The 18055-nt window shown below is 41.5% G+C and overlaps 4 protein-coding genes across 6 annotated transcripts; all 4 read right to left on the reverse strand.

Annotated features, from left to right (window-relative positions):
- Positions 1 to 1680: 1680 nt before the first annotated feature.
- Positions 1681 to 4000, reverse strand: LOC4324328 (peptidyl-prolyl cis-trans isomerase FKBP15-1). Of its 2 annotated transcripts, XM_015769999.3 has the most exons (6): positions 3886 to 4000; positions 3702 to 3751; positions 3040 to 3102; positions 2465 to 2555; positions 2194 to 2298; positions 1681 to 2006 (listed from the first exon to the last, which is right to left on the reverse strand). In XM_015769999.3, the coding sequence occupies exons 1-6, from the start codon at positions 3968 to 3970 to the stop codon at positions 1924 to 1926; spliced, it is 477 nt and encodes a 158-aa protein (XP_015625485.1). In that variant the 5' UTR covers positions 3971 to 4000; the 3' UTR covers positions 1681 to 1923. The 2 variants fall into 2 exon arrangements, with proteins under 2 accessions (XP_015625485.1, XP_015625595.1); XM_015770109.3 differs by lacking the exon at positions 3040 to 3102.
- Positions 4001 to 6451: 2451 nt separating this feature from the next.
- LOC9266868 (uncharacterized) lies at positions 6452 to 8180 on the reverse strand. Its single transcript, XM_015768857.3, has 2 exons — positions 8120 to 8180; positions 6452 to 7885 (listed from the first exon to the last, which is right to left on the reverse strand). The coding sequence occupies exon 2, from the start codon at positions 7811 to 7813 to the stop codon at positions 6968 to 6970; it is 846 nt and encodes a 281-aa protein (XP_015624343.1). The 5' UTR covers positions 7814 to 7885; positions 8120 to 8180; the 3' UTR covers positions 6452 to 6967.
- A 1587-nt stretch (positions 8181 to 9767) lies between these two features.
- Positions 9768 to 11507, reverse strand: LOC4324329 (glycine-rich cell wall structural protein 2-like). 2 transcript variants are annotated; one of them, XM_015768013.3, is made up of 2 exons: positions 11260 to 11507; positions 9768 to 11144 (listed from the first exon to the last, which is right to left on the reverse strand). In XM_015768013.3, exon 2 carries the CDS (start codon positions 11076 to 11078, stop codon positions 10278 to 10280), a length of 801 nt encoding a protein of 266 aa, XP_015623499.1. In that variant the 5' UTR covers positions 11079 to 11144; positions 11260 to 11507; the 3' UTR covers positions 9768 to 10277. The 2 variants fall into 2 exon arrangements, with proteins under 2 accessions (XP_015623499.1, XP_015623507.1); XM_015768021.3 differs by having other exon boundaries at positions 9768 to 11140; positions 11260 to 11489.
- Positions 11508 to 13336: 1829 nt separating this feature from the next.
- Positions 13337 to 15003, reverse strand: LOC4324330 (glycine-rich cell wall structural protein 1.0). Its single transcript, XM_015761170.3, has 2 exons — positions 14870 to 15003; positions 13337 to 14417 (listed from the first exon to the last, which is right to left on the reverse strand). The coding sequence occupies exon 2, from the start codon at positions 14413 to 14415 to the stop codon at positions 13753 to 13755; it is 663 nt and encodes a 220-aa protein (XP_015616656.1). The 5' UTR covers positions 14416 to 14417; positions 14870 to 15003; the 3' UTR covers positions 13337 to 13752.
- Positions 15004 to 18055: the final 3052 nt, after the last annotated feature.

Consider the following 18055-nt stretch of genomic DNA (forward strand, 5'->3'; position numbering starts at 1 on the left):
AGCTAGCTGGTGAGAATCTAGAGACCTAGCTTTTGACTTCTAATTCATTTTCTAGATTCTACAACTACAGATTCTTAAAATCTGGGTAAGAAGCTGAACTGTTTGGAGGAGCTTCTGACAACTGAAGATTCTAAGAGAAGCTGCAGCTGTTAGAAACACCTCTAAACAGGCCCGGTCACCTATACCGAAGAACTCTACTACGAACATCATGTGTTTCGTGTTAGGACGATGTACGTACGGCTGGTCTCCAAGTCCTCGTCAGGATCGAAGGAAAAACTTAAGGAATCTAGTAGTAGTAGCACTTGCTGGCGTGGAGCATCTCTGAATGTGTCTGAACGATTCCTGTACTGCTGGATTCTCCCGCCACGAGACCAAAGTCCAAACACGAGTCTCATCATTAGCTTAGCACTAGTACCCCCGTGCAATGCATGTACTGCGTGTGTGCTGTGTTTTAGTAATACGCTTGAAACCTAGGGCAGGCACACCACCGCGGATTGCCGTGCACGCGCGAGCGCCGCGCGTTGTCCCACGCCACGCCACGGCGCGCGCGCGCGCGCGGCAGATCGGCAACGGCACGGCGCCCGCGCCCGCGCCCGTGCGCCCCGGTTGAATTGACTGGACGCCCGCGCGCGCACTGGCGCGACACAGCGCGACGCGTCGCGGCGCCTTCCAAGTGGGCGTCGGCGTCGCCGCCGGCGCCGGGGAGGAACGTCCATGGCGCGAGCGCGAGCGCGGCGCGGCCGGTCAAAATCTTCTCTCTGCTGGTCGAGCCGTCGTCTCGTCTGGTCAGAGTCACACATCGCTGCTGTCCCTTGGGACTCTCGACACGCCACGCAGCGCTTCCTGCCACTGCTGCTGCTGATGCTGATGCTGATGCTGCCGAGGTGAAGAAAAATCCATGGCGGAACACGCGCGAGCAGTGGCAACTCGCTCGAGACCGTGGTACTCTTGGATGTGCAGTGCAGGGCACACAGTCGAGGCTGCTGCCTGTCACCTGTGTTGTTGTTGTTGTGGTGGTTCATCGATGACAAACCGCAAGGATTCGGAACGGACGGACGCAAGCAACGCAGCGAGCTCGTGCTCTGTCGCTGGCTGCGTGTGCTGTAGCTTCTGGCACGGACGGGCTCGTGTGTGTACAGCGCCGTGTTGATGCTCTTGGCAGGGTGGGCAGTACACACGCCGTGAGGTCAGACTCGTTCAGTGAGGTCGACAAGAAACTGCAACAGTGAAGAGTCAAGCTGGTGGTCAATGATCAGTTCTAGACAACTTAGTACTACCTCCATCCTAAATTATAGTAGATACTCCATCTGTTTCAAATTATAAGTCATTTTGACTTTAGTCGTCTCAAGTTTAATCAAGTTTGTAAAATACAATAGTAACATTTTCAACCCAAAACAAATATATTGTGAAAAATATATTCAATTATAGATTTGATAAAACTAATTTGGTATTGTAAGTGTTACTGTATTTGTATACAAACTTGAACTTGGAATAGTTTGACTTTGACCAAAGTCAAAACGACTTATAATATGTAATGGAAATAGTGCATAGTTAAAAGTTGCTATATTTTAGGATGAATGTAGTACTAAGTTACATGTAAATTCCACGCTCATTTCACCCGAGGATCTGATGATCTTTGCTAACAGCTGCAGTGCAAATACGTTGAAGACTCCAAGACCATTGCGACAAGGCAGATTTTTCAGATTCTGTCCCATCAGGGGAAAAAAAGTTCAGAGGACATGAAAAAATTGTACCATAAATTAAGGATGGTTTGAACAATACTTTGAACTTCGAAGTAACACGATGAACATGAAGGAAACAGCATCCTTTTTTGACTGAACTCTTAAAAGGACCACTGAACCGCTGTTTTGAGGAGGCGCTACACAAGCTAACTCTTCGTTGTGTGGAACATCAAAGACGACCTTAGAGCTCACTATTGCTAGCACCACCGGTTGTCTTTCCATTGACGGCGATAAGCTCCGTGTCAAAGATTAGTGTTGCTCCACCTATTGGTTACGAAACCGTATGTCAGTATTATAGGTAAATGGGAAAAAACTTATCACATGCCCTGTTGGCAATGTAAAATGTAGGTGTGAAACATGGTAAAATAGCCATGTCAAAGTTGAGAATCTACACATGGATAATTCTTTCACAAGAAACCATCAAGCAAACAAACAAATATTCAGACCATACCTGGAATCTTCGGTGGGGAGCCTCTCTCCCCATAACCCATCTTTGCAGGTATCTTTAGCTTCCTCTTTTCACCGACACACATACCTAGTAACCCTTGGTCCCAACCTATAGATAAAAACAACAATGTAGGTTGTTGGATATGCGAAGGCCATTGATATGAACTGCACAGTCCATTTCCTATTTTTGATAACATCCTTGGTCATTCAAGCTACCTCAGTATGGACTATGGATAAATATGGAGAAGTTCAGTATTCCAGGGAAAAGGAATAACCTTTTATCACTTGGCCGTTTCCAAGAGTAAATTCAAAGGGGTCACCTCTGTCATAGCTAGAATCAAACACTGATCCATCAGTGAGTGACCCCTGCAGCATTATCAACCATTTCAACTCAATGATGGAAATGTGGAAATAAACTATGCAGGAAAGTACCACAATTTTTTTTTCTTTAACAGTTGTAAAAGAGGTCTTTTAACAAACATGACAGGGAAACCAGGTAAAACACACAATAAAAGACAGAATCTACACTGTTCATTCAGCAATGTAGTTTATCACTCTATCCACAAAACTATTTAATCTGATCCGTTAAATAAAACATGAGTATGTACAGATCCATAGTCCAATGGACGATGCCTTCCATTATATGCAGTACAACACGATAGAGAAAAACAAAACTTAGTTCTAGTCCTTAACATCCAAGTTAGTGTAGTTAGCTGCAATCACTCGTTCTTTGAGTTTCAACCACTCAATCAGGTTTTATTTTAAATGTTGGAAGTTTCTAGGATTCATGTGGGAATCGAAATGTTTCAAGTTACTTTTCATATTATTAACAAAGATATGGAATACTTACACGATAATGCACTTTGATTTTGTCTCCTTTGTGAGCTTGCAGGGTGCATGACTCTGGCTTGTACTGAAAGGAGGATAGCCAAAGAAAACTTATGCTATGCAATGCAGTGAAATGCAGAAATGCTTAATTTTAAACGTAAAAACAGAACAATCCTAACTTTGCAATGATTGTCTTTTTCCTGTAGGAACTGAGCGTTGAAATCAAAATATGCAAAAAACATTCAATAACAACAACCGTCCCCCCCCCCCCCCCCCCAAGCACACACTTTCATTTGTGATGTACTATCTGCTTTGAGCCGGTCCATTCAGCACATGAATAGATCAGGTGAACATAAGCAATTTAAAATTCTTATCTTTGTTGTAAAGAACAGGTTCAAATATTCAAGTGAAACAAAGTTCATTCAACAGCCCTTTCATGGAATTGGAAAAGACCCTAACCAGTAACCATCCATTTCGCACATTTCAGATCCGCACAACACAATCTATTCTACCATATCGTCCAAGCTCAACAACACCAATCCATATCAAATTCGTCACGCCTGGTACAAATCGAGCTTGTTTGAACGGATTAGCAGATATACATCGAATCGACGAACTCAGCAGTATCAGATCCACTACACCCCGAAGCAAGAATCGCAAGAACAACCAGAAAAAACCGGTTACCTTCACACCGATCTGAAGCTCCGTGACATCTCCGGACTTCTTGGCCGAAGCTGAAAGCCAAATCGAGCAAACGATGTATAAGCCAAACATATCAAGAACAAGAAGAGTAGAAAAACAACAGATCTTTACAAGTCGGCTGAGCTATGAGAGGAGATGGGGATGGGGAACGGGGTTGTGCGGATACCGGTCAGGATGAGGGCCGCCGCGACAACGACGGCGGCGGCGACGGCGAAGCGGACGAGCCGCCGCTGCTGCTGACGCTTCCCCATTCGCTTCTCCAGTACACGATACTACCAGTTGACGACTTGACGTAGGCTTCGCCGTATTTGCACACGGAATGGTTCGCGTGGGCCTACGACTGCGGAGGCCCATTTTTAGTTTGGGCCCGGCCCAAAATTCAGGCTACTACAGTATTTTTTGGGCTTTGGAATACTTCTAAATATTGGGCCGTAAAATCTTCTCTCTCTCTCTCTCTCTCTTTTTTGAGAATTTTGGACACAATTCTTTTCTACGCGTGCACAGCTCAAAACGGGGCCTGACTCCTTCTGTGTTTGCTAGAAAAAACTTATAAGTTTTATTACTACACATGAGTCATATATAATTGAGAGCTCAGAAATAAAGTCAGAAGTCGCAATTGGTCATGTTAATTTCTCAGTATTCGAAAGAGTGTTCATTTAGATTAATTCTCCGGCCCCTGGATATCAGATCAGCCATGCACAAGCTGAGACCGCATGCTCACAAATTAACTAATTCAGCTACCATATCATAACGTCGGCCAATCAACTGCTACATGCGTTTGCAATATTGGAGTCAGACACATCGTTTATTGAGAGAGCATAATTAAGGGCAAATGGAGCAGCAGTATATTGATAAAATTGTTAATAAGTTGTTTATTATCTCAGCAGTTGCAGGTCTACGAGATATATATGGCCGGTCAACACCCGCAAGCTCGATCGTTGAGTGATGCATATACTTATGTTATAGGTGCTGTCCACGTACGCATAAACATATTTTTTATTATATTGTATTTGCGTGAAAACTATATTTGCATTGACTGTCTGTTAGTACCATAACATCACCTTAATCCATTAATTAGTAGCTAGTATTATTAAAGTTTGCCTTCTATTGAGGATAAGGAAAACACGCAATGAAGTGAAGAAAGCTGAGTGTGCACTTACTTGCCATCCAAGTTACCAACCGAATATCAAACTTACCGTGGACTTGGCGTCAATTAATTAACAGCGACCATTATTATGCAAAGTTATCCTCGCCTCATTTTTAATGTAGTTATAATTTTTTATTCAATATTTGACCATCCAACTTATTTAATTTTTTTATAATTAGTATTTTTATTTATTATTATTAGCTAATAAAACTAGAATAATATTTTATGCATGATTTATTGTTATTGTTATTTTTTATATATTTTTTAACTGACGGTTAAATATTAGACAAAAAATCACATGTGCACTTAAAATAAAATAAATAGGGGGGGGTATAAAGTATCTACTTGACCGCCTCCAGCCCGAGACCTCCGCGTAAAACCATTGTCCGGCCGGCCTCCGCGTAGTCTTCCCTAGCTTCGGTGTCCCAACGTCGCCGTCCTTCACCATTAATGCTTCAACGCTCTGTCTTTGGTGACTCCTGTCACCACGTCAGCCATCTCATCACTACTCTATCCCTCTTATCTTCGGGTGTGTTTAGTTCACGCTAAAATTAAAAGTTTAATTGAAATTGGAACGATGTGATGGAAAAATTAGAAGTTTATTTGTATATGAAAGTTTTGATGTGATAAAAAAGTTGAAAGTTTTTTTTAAAAAAGTTGAGAACTAAACCGGGTCTTCTTTGGCTGTGCCGCTGCGGTGCCAATATATGTACCATTGTTATTCTCTATCTTCAGTGGCTCCACGCAAAACTCCCACACCCTCATGATGTGTAATTTCGTTGAGCTCCAAAACTTTAGTATTTTTCGAATGTTTTAAAATTGGAAATTAATTCTGACCAAATTTTAATTAAACTCATAAAAGAAAATTAAAAAAAATCATGAAAATAACGGATGAAATAGTGTCGTGCTGGGTGGTGATTTGTGTACCATAGCTACCTTGCCCCACAGCCATCGATCCAACATCGTTACGGTCATTTCTCTAAGCTAAGGAACACCTCCTATTCCCCTACCCCTTAACTCTTCTTCTTTCCCTACCTAACCATTTAATTTACCAAGATTAAATTGCAAGGTTAAAAATCTATGTGATCCCCTAACCCCAATCCCCTCCTCTTCACCTACCCAAAAAAAAAGTGTTGAGTGATGATGTATAATATCAGGAAATATTTCTATCAAAACTTTTGAGGGAATGTCCCATCCTTTCTTGCATGTCATGCAAACATTTATGAAAAAAATAGGAAAAGTTAGATCAATACTCTCCAAACATGCAAACTTAAATTCAACCTCTACAAATTATAATAAAAAGGACAAATATCAAACTCTAGCTAGTATGTGTATATTCACACCAAACTTTTTTTATTTGTGTCCTTGTAGAAATTAAATTTGAATTTGCATGTTTGTAAAGTGATGTCACATATGGATCGAATTTTCGAAATTTCTTTATAGTTATCTAGATAATATGTAAGAAACAAGAGAAACATCCACTCCGTGAGTTTAAAATCCATTCCCATATAACATCTCAATATCTCGACAGTTTTGCATATATATTATTACACACCATTGCAAACTTGCACTCCAATCACACAGGTGACAATTAACAAAACATATATAGATATATAATAGTACGTAGTAAGTAGCACACAGACTGAGTGTAGCCAGCACACTGCATGCACCCAGCACACAGGGTTACACAATCTAGCTACACAACACAGGTGGTAGTACAAGTTTACAACAATACACTCTCTCTAGTCTCTAATACCTCGCTAATTACTATAGCTATAGTACTTCATCTCCTTGAAGAAGAAAAACCAGTACTTCTTCTAGGACGTACGGCCATCCATGAAAAATACATGACGTTTAATTTACACAAACACTGTACAACCATGAACATTATTACATATTTAGCATCACATCCGATCGATCGAAGAACTAAACTGACGAACTAATTAAAGTTGTGTAGATCGAACTGTAGATAATTTTCGTTCTTGGACACACGCATTCATTCATATAGCATAGCTTTCAGAGATTCAGAGATGCAGCTGATGAACACACGGACGAGACGATAATATGGAGCAAAACAGAGAGCATGAGTAGAGTGTCATCATCAGTCTTTGTCCAGCCCGAACTTACGGTCGATGTAGCCGCCGACGGCGTGGAACGCTGGGCCGAAGAACCCGCCGCCGCCGCCGCCGCTGTTGCTTCCTGATCCGGATCCAGCGCCGCCGCTCCTCCTCCTGTCGCCCTCGCTCTCGTACTTCGGCGACGGCGAGTACGACGACGACGATGAGCCGTGGCCGGGCGGCGTGTGGTGGTAGATGACCTTCACCTCCTCCGCGCGGATGAACACCGGCGCCGCCCCGGACCCGCCGTCCTGCGGCGGCGGCGGAACCGGCCAGCCGGTTCCGCCGCCGCCGAAGTTGTTGTGGGGAATAGGTGCGGCTCCGCTTATGATGATGCTGCTGCCGCCGCCGTAGGGAGAGTTGCTGCCGCCGTAGCCGCCGTCTTTACCGTAGGACAATGATCCGCCGTAGGAAGTGTTGCCGCCGCCATAGCCGCCGCCGCCGCCGTAGTAGGAGCCTGAACCTGCAACGACTCCCGTGCTGCTGCCGTAGTAATTGTTGGGGTTGCCGCTGTTACCGCCATAGCTGTCCTTGTTGTAATTGCTGCTGTTGCCGCCGCCATGGCTGTCCTTGCTGTGGTTGTTCCGGTCTTTCTCGTCGTCCTTGTGCTTGTGGCTGCTGGTGATCTTGTGCTTGTTCTTGTCTTTGTCGTCGTCGCTGCCATTGTTGTTGTTGTTGCTTGTGTAGCTCTGGTAATCCTTCGTCTTGGTCTCCTTCTTGTCGCCGGCGCCGCGCGGCGGCGACGACGACCGCCTGCCGCCGCCGCCGCCGCCTCCTGATCCGGCGCCGTAGGAAGAGGTGTCGTAGTACGGGCTGTTCCACGACGACATCGTCTCGATCTCTAGCTTGATCCCCAACTTAATCACTCAAGATCGAGCTAGGGTTCGTCTAGATATATATCCCTGGATGATAATAAGTTCATGTATCAGCATGTATGCTTTGGTTGAAATGAAAAGTGCTCGATTAGATGCCTAGGAATATACACATCGATCAACTAGAATTTTCAGTAACAAACTAACTCTTGATGATGATATGAGCTGTATGTATCAGTATCAACTAGCTCGAACAGTGATTAAAGAGTGAAAAGAATGAGAAATTTAAACACTCATATATGCATGCTAAGCATGAACGCATACCAGATCGACAGGGGAAGCAGATAGCTAGCTAGTGTGATAATCGGCAAGATGGCTCTACAGTGTGTGGCCAAGTATATGTTCACAACTTATAGAAGCCCCTGCAGAGACGTCAACGCCCTAGATAGAAAAGTCTTCGTCTTCTTCCCCAAAAATACACCTTTTTTAATTATCACAGACAACCTTCCAACCACAGTTAAGATTAATATACGTAACCCTATGGCTTATAATTGCTGATTAGTGATTCGGATTGAAATCCATGGACCAAAAATAATTAAACTACGAGTAGCTACCCCACTTATAGTACGTCGTCAACCTGTAAACTTGCGTATTCAAACACTTCAGCTAAATCAACTGATACCTGCACACTTCGATCCATTATACACTGCGTATATTTCGTGGCCAGTGTACCGAATTCGCAATCAGAGAAAGAGAGAGGTTAGAACTTAGAACAAGACTGTGTCAGAGGAAATATCTCTGAAATTGCGCGCATGCATATGCCGACGTTAGCATTCATACAAATTGCAATAGCGATAAAATTGATTAATCCTAGTTTGACTGAATATCATCCAGAATTGAATCACATTTTCATAAAGATTTTTCGTGGGCCGGAACGCCGGCCGAATCCTATATACTTATATAGTTCATCCCCACTAAATATAGTTAATGCTATTTCTCTCTTCTCTCGTTAAGCCACATCACTCTAATTATTTCTAGCTTTTAAATAAAAGATCTATGATCCAAATTGTCTCTTCTTTCTTCTCTCTTTAAAAACATACAATCTTAATTATTTTTAGGCTCAAAATTATTTCAAATTGTTTTAGTTTTGATAATTAAATTACATCTTATTTGCACATATTATGTAACTTAATTTTTCGCAGCAACGCGACGGGGTATTCATTTAGTTCTATTAAGAATCAAGAGAGCAAATTAATATCATAGTGATATACAGGTCTAGATATATATTGATTGATCTCTCTCCCCCAGTTAGCAACTACCGGCCGAATGGCAGGCAGTACAGCGACATTTGCAGTTTAATTTACATGCACGTACATTTGCGCCAATGTGGTAAATACAATATGATTAATCTCTCAACAACATTCAAATTGTTACATTGTAAGCATGGTCATTTTTCGATTGGGCTGGAAACCTGGAAGGCAGCAAAAATTAAACTCCCCATCTTAACAAACTTGAACCGGATATTAGTAAAAAAAAAAGTTACAGAAACGTTTGTGGTTTAATTAAATGAATTGTGGTCATTCTTCGTCTGATTGGACCGGATGGTCTACAGCAAAATTTAATTACATAGGTAGATAGATAAGTTGTAATCAGATTAGTATTAATTCAACTGTGATGTATGCACCTAGCTCATGATCGAGTCATGTCATATTGGACGGATTTCTACGGCTCAAAGGCATACGTAATTTCTGTTACTGATATGTGGTACTCCCTCCGGTTGTAAAAATTAAAATTGACGCCGTCGATCGACTTTTAACATGATATTCAAACGTAACTATTTGATTTTTATGACCAGTAAAATAAATAGTAATTACCATAAATAGTAATTACCTTTTTTTAACAAGATGCATGATCAAAACGTAATGACTAAAGTTAACTGTGTCAAATATGTATGAACAGAAGAAACACTTACTAAATACAGTAGTATGGAAGCATATTGAGTAGCTAGCCAGCAGCACACTGAACATACACACAGCATACAGATAGCTAGAGTACAACACAAAAAACAGTCTCCGGCTAGTACAATTATACAACACAATACTAGCTAGCTAGCTACCCACATGTGTATATACTATATAGTACATTAGCAACTTCATTTTTCCTTGAAGCAGGAAAGCCGGTACTACTGGTTTACACTTCTTCGGCAGTTGAAAAAAAAATAACAAAACTATAGAATCACGAGCACTCATTACCACAAATTATTTGGCGGCCTTCCGTGATTATTTCTTCTGAATAATAACTTAACTTAACTGAACCAACGAACGCTTGTAGAATTTGAGTACGTACGAATTAAGTATGTGCCAACATGCATGCATGCGTGCACATGCAGAGTTGCAGTAGATATCGATGGAGTCGATCGAGATGCAGAACGGAGAGGAGACATCGACGAATTGAATTGAAGCAATTTAGGAATCTATCAGGCTCAGTCGAATCCGAACCTACGGTCCATATAGCCGCCGACGGCTTGGAACGTCGGACCGAAGAGCCCGTTTCGTCCTCCTCCGCCGCCGCCGTTGTCTCTCCTCTCGCCGGAGTTCTCGTTCTGCGACGACGACGACCCTGGCTGCGTCATGTAGATGACGTTGAGGTACGTCGGCGCCGACCCTGAGCCACCCTCCTGCCGCGGCGGCGCCGGCGCACCCCAGCCGGAATTAGAGCCATAGCCATAGGAGGCAGGGGCGCTGCCGCCGCCGCCTCCGGCTACGATGGCGCCGCCGTTACCATAGGAAGAGCCGCCGTAGCCGCCGCCGTTGCCGTAGGTAGAGCCGCCGTAGCCGCCGCCGTTGCCGTAGGAAGGGCCGCCGTAGCCGCCGCCGTTGTTGTAGGGGTTGTAGCCGCTGGGGGCGCTGCTGCTGTAGCCCTCGTTGTTGCCGTAGCCGCCGTAGTTGCTGTAGCTCCGGTCTCTCTCGCCGCCGTCGTCGTCGTACTTGTAGCTGCTGCTGCTGCTGCTGCTCTTCTTCTTGTTGCTCTTCTTTCCCCTGCGCCTGTTCCGGTCGCCGTGGTCGTCGTCGTCGTCGCTGCCGCTGCCGCTGCGGTTGTCGTCGTCGCTGGTGTACCTCGGGTACTCCTCGGACGTCGTCCACGGCGAGCGGCCGTTGCCGCTGCCGGCTCGTCCGTACCGGTCGTCTCCTCCTCCTCCGGCGAACGACGAGCTGTCAGAGCCAGCGTAGTACTGGCTGCTGCTGCTGCTGCTTTTGCCGCTGGATTTCTTCCACCAGGACATCGCCTCTCGACTTCTTGATTGAACTTAACTTAAATTAATTATGGTCCCAGCTACTGATCGAGCTAGCTAGCATGTAATTAACGATTTACTGATTAGCAGCAAGATATGATGCAGTAAATAAACTCGAATGAGAAATTTTTTTTGAATAACTCAAGCTGAATTAGCATGCATGCATACTAACCCGACAGTAGATGATCAGATGATAGGCCAGATAAGCGCAGATACTCACAAGAGAGATGCCTCTAAAAACTTGATCTTATAGAAGCTCAAAGACATCGATCAGATCAAAGTCTCGTCAACTTCAATATAAAATAGGGCACTTTTTAATTTAATCATCACCTAATGAGACCTAAACTTCCCACCAACAGCAGTTACGCGTGGATATATCAGAGATAAAATGAGACCCAAGGCGGCTGTGCCCTGATTATGATCCAAATCTAGGGTTCCAAAATTATTAGACTACGAGTCCACTTGCGAAGTATGGCATCACATCTGACGTGTAGACTTGCATATGCAAAACACTTGAGCTAAACCAACCAATCCCTACACGCTTAATTGCACTGCGCACTGCGTAGATTTTTGGTGGTCAGGGCAACGAATTTTCGCAATCAGAAAAGCGAAACGAATTAAAGAGTTAACTAATACAAATTTAGAAGTAGACTTTGTCACAGGAAACATCTATGAAAGTTCATATATATGAAATAATGAAAACGTTATGCATGCGACAAAGAGTTTAACTTAGTCTGACTGAATACTGTATATATCCAGAATTGAATTTGAATCACATCTTTTGATAAAGATATATATGTCGCTATAGCTTGAGAGATAATCCCCAGTTAGCAGTAGCAATTAGCAATTACTAGACGGAAGGCAGTACAGCGACACACACACACACACACATACATATATACATAATATATATATATATATATATATATATATATATATATATATATATATATATATATATATATATATATATATATATATATATATATATATATATATATATATATATATATATATATATATATATATATATATATATATATATATATATATATATATATATATATATATATATGCAGTTTTAATTTACATGCACGTTCACTGTTGTGTCAATCTGGTAAAAGTGATTAATCTCAGCTAGCTGGATCCAAGTAATTAATTGTTACATATGCAAGGTCATTTTTCAACAGGGTATAAAAAACGGTGGCATTTGGCTGTTAATTTTGGCCGGAAACCTGGAAGGTAGCAGACACTATCCTTAATTAACAAACTTGATCTAGCTGCAAGTAGTAAAAAAAAATGCAGATATGTACTGTAGTCAATGAGTTGTAGTCAATATCTTAGTCTGATTAATTAATTGGAATGGCCCATATATATGGGACAATTACGTTCTTCCTTTTTTTTAAAAAAAAAGAAATTTCGGTCATGATTTTAATTTACCACTGGTTTTTTAATTTTATGATTTTCCTATCATTTTTAACTAATAATTTCACACATGCCCTTGCATTTTATCATGACTTTTGCCCCTTTTTTTAATATGAATTCAATTTTTAAATGAAAATGTGAGGACAAGCTAGCATAAGCTTGAAATGAATTTTAACACCATTAAGTCATTTTAATGAAATGACAGGAACAAGCTTCAGTCAAAAAATGAGAGCAAAGTTACAAAGTTGGAAAAGTGGGTAAAATCATAATTGGAAGTCTCAACAGAGGTAACCATAAATGCCTATTAAATATACACTGATTGTCTAGAACGAAAACACTATGTAAGATGTAATTAGTTTTAGCATTAATATATAGTTTGTGGTTTTTTTTATCACATGTATATAGTTTGTGGTTGATGTAATGTGATGATAATCATACTAGCTTAAATTAGGTTGTATAAAAAAATTTCAAGCGCTGCTTGCACTTGGCCTCATCAATCATATCTAACATTGGACGAAATAATACTATAACCGTTGTCCTTGGTAAAACTACAAATCACTGGACGGCATATTCAAGCAGAGACAAAATTTGGCATATAGCAAGGTGTGCTTTAACAGCATAGGATCGGACTAAAAGTCCATTTATGATCAGAACTTATGAAGAAAATTAAAAATTGCAGGCTTGGCTGCGCTCGGCCCTGCAGTCCCCCATTTTATGATCTGGAGTAACTTTTAGTGTATATTTAAATTAGAAGAAATTACACTTGAATTTAATTACAAACTGATTAATTACAATATGATGCAATCACACATACATACATTAACTGAGCACAAACATACGTATATATATATACGCATGCCGTACACACATACTTATGCACACAGTGTCACATATATATCTCACACAGTACATGAATATATACAGAGTACAGTACATGAAACAAACCGACACTGCAGTCGGAAAAAAAGAAAGAAAAAATAAATAAAAATAAAGCCAATTAACCACAAACACATACATACACGTTGCGGCCGTATGCAGATGCAAAGAAGAAATACTTATTAGAAGCGAGCAATTAATAATTACGTATACGCACGTAAATACGGTCGTACGTATACTAGAGCTCGCAGACGGTACGTACGTACGTATACTGATAGTCTGATGTACGTATATATGCATGTGATAATAGTACAAGTTTCGTGTTAATTACGCGCGTCACCGATTAATTAGTATAATTAATTAATTAGTCGCTGCTGTGGAAGCCGAACCTTCTGTCGAAGAAATGGCCGACGGCCTCGAACGCCGGGCGGAAGAACCCGCCGCTGCGCCGCCTCTCGCCGCTGCCGCCGCCGCCGCCGTAGCCGTCGCCGCCGTCGTACGGCCCATGCGGCCCCCCGTACACGTGGACCTCGCGAGTGTTGATGTACAGCGGCGACCTCGCGCCGTTCTGGGGAGTCCAGTACCCGGCCGGCACGCCGCCGCCGCCGCCGTACGGCACGGATCCACCACCGGTGTAACCTCCGCCGCCGCCACCGCCGTAGTACGGAGTACCGACGCCGGCGCCGTAGAGGGTGACGCTGCCGGCGTTGTAGCCGCCGTTGTAACCGTAACCACCACCACCACCGTAGTTAGCGCCGGCGTTGGCCTTGGTGCTGCCGCCGTAGCCGCCGCCGGATGCTGCGTAGCCGACGACGGCGGCGGTGGCGGCGTCGTCGTTCCTGCCGCTGGTCTTCTTCAGGCGCGACGGCGGCGGCGGCTGGCGCTTCGCCGACGTCTTGTCGCCGGCGGCGGCCGCTTCATACTGCTGCTGCTGCTGCTGCTGCTGCCGTCCTCCTGATCCGTAGGTGTCAGTGGAGGAATTGGAGTAGCTGCTGCCGCTGAAGGATCTACCGCTGCTGTTCCACATACCTATCCAGCGGTCGATCGAACAAATTAAGCTAATAAAATTGCACGTACATGTCAAGAATATTCAGAGATTCGATCGTTGCGTTGTTTTATATATAGTATATATATTTGGTGGCTGCAGCTAATACATGTAATTAGTATGTGATATATTGCATTCAGCTGACGGTATACATGAACGGATTTGCAAACGAATTAAAGAACCAATTATCATATACTCCTATAACGGATACTTCAGATATATTCAGAAGTATTCTTGAATTATTGATCAGCTAGAGTTTAATGAACTGTGTCTGACGAATTTGATTATGTCGATCTGGTTAGCTAGTGGTTGATGGATGAACTGTGCCTGATATGGTAGTTCTTCAAGCTTGCATGGATGAACATAATCCGCTAGAACAGTAAAAAGTGAAAAAGAAACATAAAACAAAGTAAAAGGAGGATCATAGATAAGATACCTTTAATTTGTGGAGGAGATGACACTTAATTGGATCCGGTATAAGGCACCCTCTGCAGTTGCCAAGGGGCGTTCTATATAGAGCTAGTACACTCAAGTCAACCACACTTCGAGTCTCCGGTTTTGCAATAAAAAAAAGAAGACACTTGTCGTCTTAGCTATAGAGAAAAAGCTTCAAATTATCTGCGTCATATTTGAATGCCACCCACAATGATTACCATATTTTGTGTTAATGTAACCGGGGGCGAATTTACTGTTGGGGCTCCAATTGAACAGGTAACAATGTGTTAGAGCAAGCAGGAACAACAGTTTGCAGTAGAGGAGCAAGTAAGAAAGAAACTGACCAACTGGTTTGCTACGATGAAGCCGGCCAAGCTTCATAGCTTCAGATTTTATCCAATCAGGTCTGGTAGCATATAGGGTATAGGCGATAGTAAAATATGAATATCAATAATTTAGGCTTTAGGTATAAACTTACAACTAATTTATTCTTTATTATTAACACTACAAATCATTTTACTTTCATTTTTGGTGTTTCAGTACTAATTTGAAATTTTATGAGCGTTAAATTTGTGTTATGGATTGCGACCTAAGAGCCCCAACTCGATTTTCATTCTACATTCGCCACTGAATATAACTAAAGTTAAAATTAATTAACACATATTAATTCTGCCAATGAATGATTGATCTTCTTAATTATATGATCATTTAACAGTTAATATTCGCCACTAACAATGATCAAGTAATGATAGATTCATGATTTGTGCGTGTGTGTACTGACACTGTTCACCCAGCTAGCTAATTAATTACTCTCACCAGAAAAAAAAATTAACCCTCGTGGTAATTAATCTCTGCACCAAGCGAGAACCTTTGATCAGAAATTAATGAAACCAACAACGGTCAGATCAAGCTAGGTCTCATACTGTACTTAGAAAGTAGAAAATGTGTCACGATCTAGTATACGCAAGGCTGACTTCTAGGGATATACGTGTGCTTGCGAGTTGCAAGCAGCCAAGAGGACGTATGAACTGTATCATTTCATGAAACAGCCAATCCCTAACTAGTCACTGCATTAATTAATTAAATAATTACAGACAGTAGTCTGCACTAGTGCAGAGAGCTCAGATCAATTGCGATTATACTCCCTCAGTACTCATTAAAAAAATCGTTTAGAACAACGTTTAAGTCAAACCTTAAAAATATAAATTATGAATAACTCTTAAGTTGTTGAGTTTGAAAATATAAAAAATATATAAATAGATTTGTCTTGAAAAATAATTTCATAAAAATATAAATATATCATTTTTTTTAATAAATATTTTTATATAAATAAAAAGTCAAAATTATATTTTGGAGACCGTATCACTATCCAAAACAATTTCCTTTACCGGAGGGATCGAGTACAGCGAGAGCTGTGGACTTCTCAGACACGCATGCATTAAACCGTGTGCACGTACGCAATTTCGGCAGCCTCTCTCTCTCTCTCTCTCTGTAGAGTAAGCTAAACAGTGACACTGAAAGAGCCATCAAAATTAAATCCATGCCACATCAGTCTGATCTGGATTACTTTAGAGGTTAGAGCTACATTTTCACAACCATATATTTCATGATCGATCAGATCGACCGGTCTAGCTAATGAACGCCCATAGCTCACTTAAGTACCTAACCTGGCTTAATTTGTAGCTTTAATTAATTAACGTGCACTTGCATGTACTGTCTGAATTTAACAATTAATGTGGTAAATGATTTCAATTGGCATGCAGGCAGCTCGAATGGTGTGTATGATAATAAAATGTTGACAGGAACAGATACTATAGTGTTAATTAACCCATGATCTTGAGCGTGAAGTTAGTAGCAAATCCTGGCTTGTCTCTACAACCTCTTGCATCTAGCTAACTTGGTTCACACGTCAAACCAAGTCGATAGATCCATGCTCGATTGACCCTTGACTTGAACCAAATTTTATTCAGAAAAGTAGATGAAATTACCTGCTAGCGATTGCTACGTGCCAAAATGACAATTTTAGTATAGTAGCGACATTTATATTATTATCGCAACCTTTCTATAAAATTAAACGTAATCTCTCCGTTCTTTCATTCGTTAAACCCTGGTCAAAGTTGGATTATCGTCATGATACGTTAAGCTAAGTAGATGACCATAACCATTTCATTAAAACCCAACTAATTGATATTATTGATCTCTCCGATATAAGCAAGTTTAAAACGTTTCTAAACTGTACGATTACTTGTTTCTTTATTTCTAGCTAGAAAGTTCGATGGATCAACTACCTAATATTGGGATATTCATGGCCACTGTATATTATATTCAGAGGGGATTCAAACAGATTTAGACCTGTAATTAGGAAATGTTTATATGAGAATTTTACACCAACATGCAGAAATTCATAAGATATATGAATCCAAATAAGGAGACAAGAAGCGTACCTAACAGGATCTTCATCTCTGTCCCTCTAAAATAAACAGCATCTCAGAATTCATGCTTATCCTACCAGATCAGATTTGAATCACATTTTTTTTTAAAGACAATGAGATTTGAATTACAAAATGGCGGGCAGGTAGGATAAGGATGAGTATATCAGTGGCGACATTGACCAGTGAAGAATGATTTGCTAGATGCAATTCTAAAATGTGCAAACACAATACATAGTTACATACCACCTGCAGCTGCAACAATTCTCTGAAGAAATCAAAGGTTCTGGCAACACAAGTTGCATGCATGCACCCACATTTTTCAGCGACATAACATTATATTATTGACCTTTGTCATGTTGCTTTCGAGCTCAGTAACTTTTTATTTACCTTTTTAGTACTCTTTTCCACTTAATTACATCACCTTTTAGATTGTTATCAGCCCAAGTTGGCATATGGATCAGGACCTTGATCAATTTGATTGGATGCTGTGTGTAGTGAGTGAAGATGATGTTGGTATCATGGAAACTTTGCCATTGCCCAATGGAGTGTACAGTAGTGCTGAGGCCGTAACTTCTTAGAATGAGACAAGCACTAGCCGTCCATTGACCTTGACTTGCCCAAGAAAACCATGGATAATATATAACTACCGGAAATTAACGTGATTTAATAATTTATATATAGTAGACGACGATGGCGTGTGTGCGTGTGCGGTGTAGTACGTATTGTATTCTCGAGCTGCAGGCAAGGCGTTCAAT

Source organism: Oryza sativa, chromosome 1 (genome assembly GCF_034140825.1).
Source record: "Oryza sativa Japonica Group chromosome 1, ASM3414082v1".
Lineage (NCBI taxonomy): Eukaryota > Viridiplantae > Streptophyta > Magnoliopsida > Poales > Poaceae > Oryza > Oryza sativa.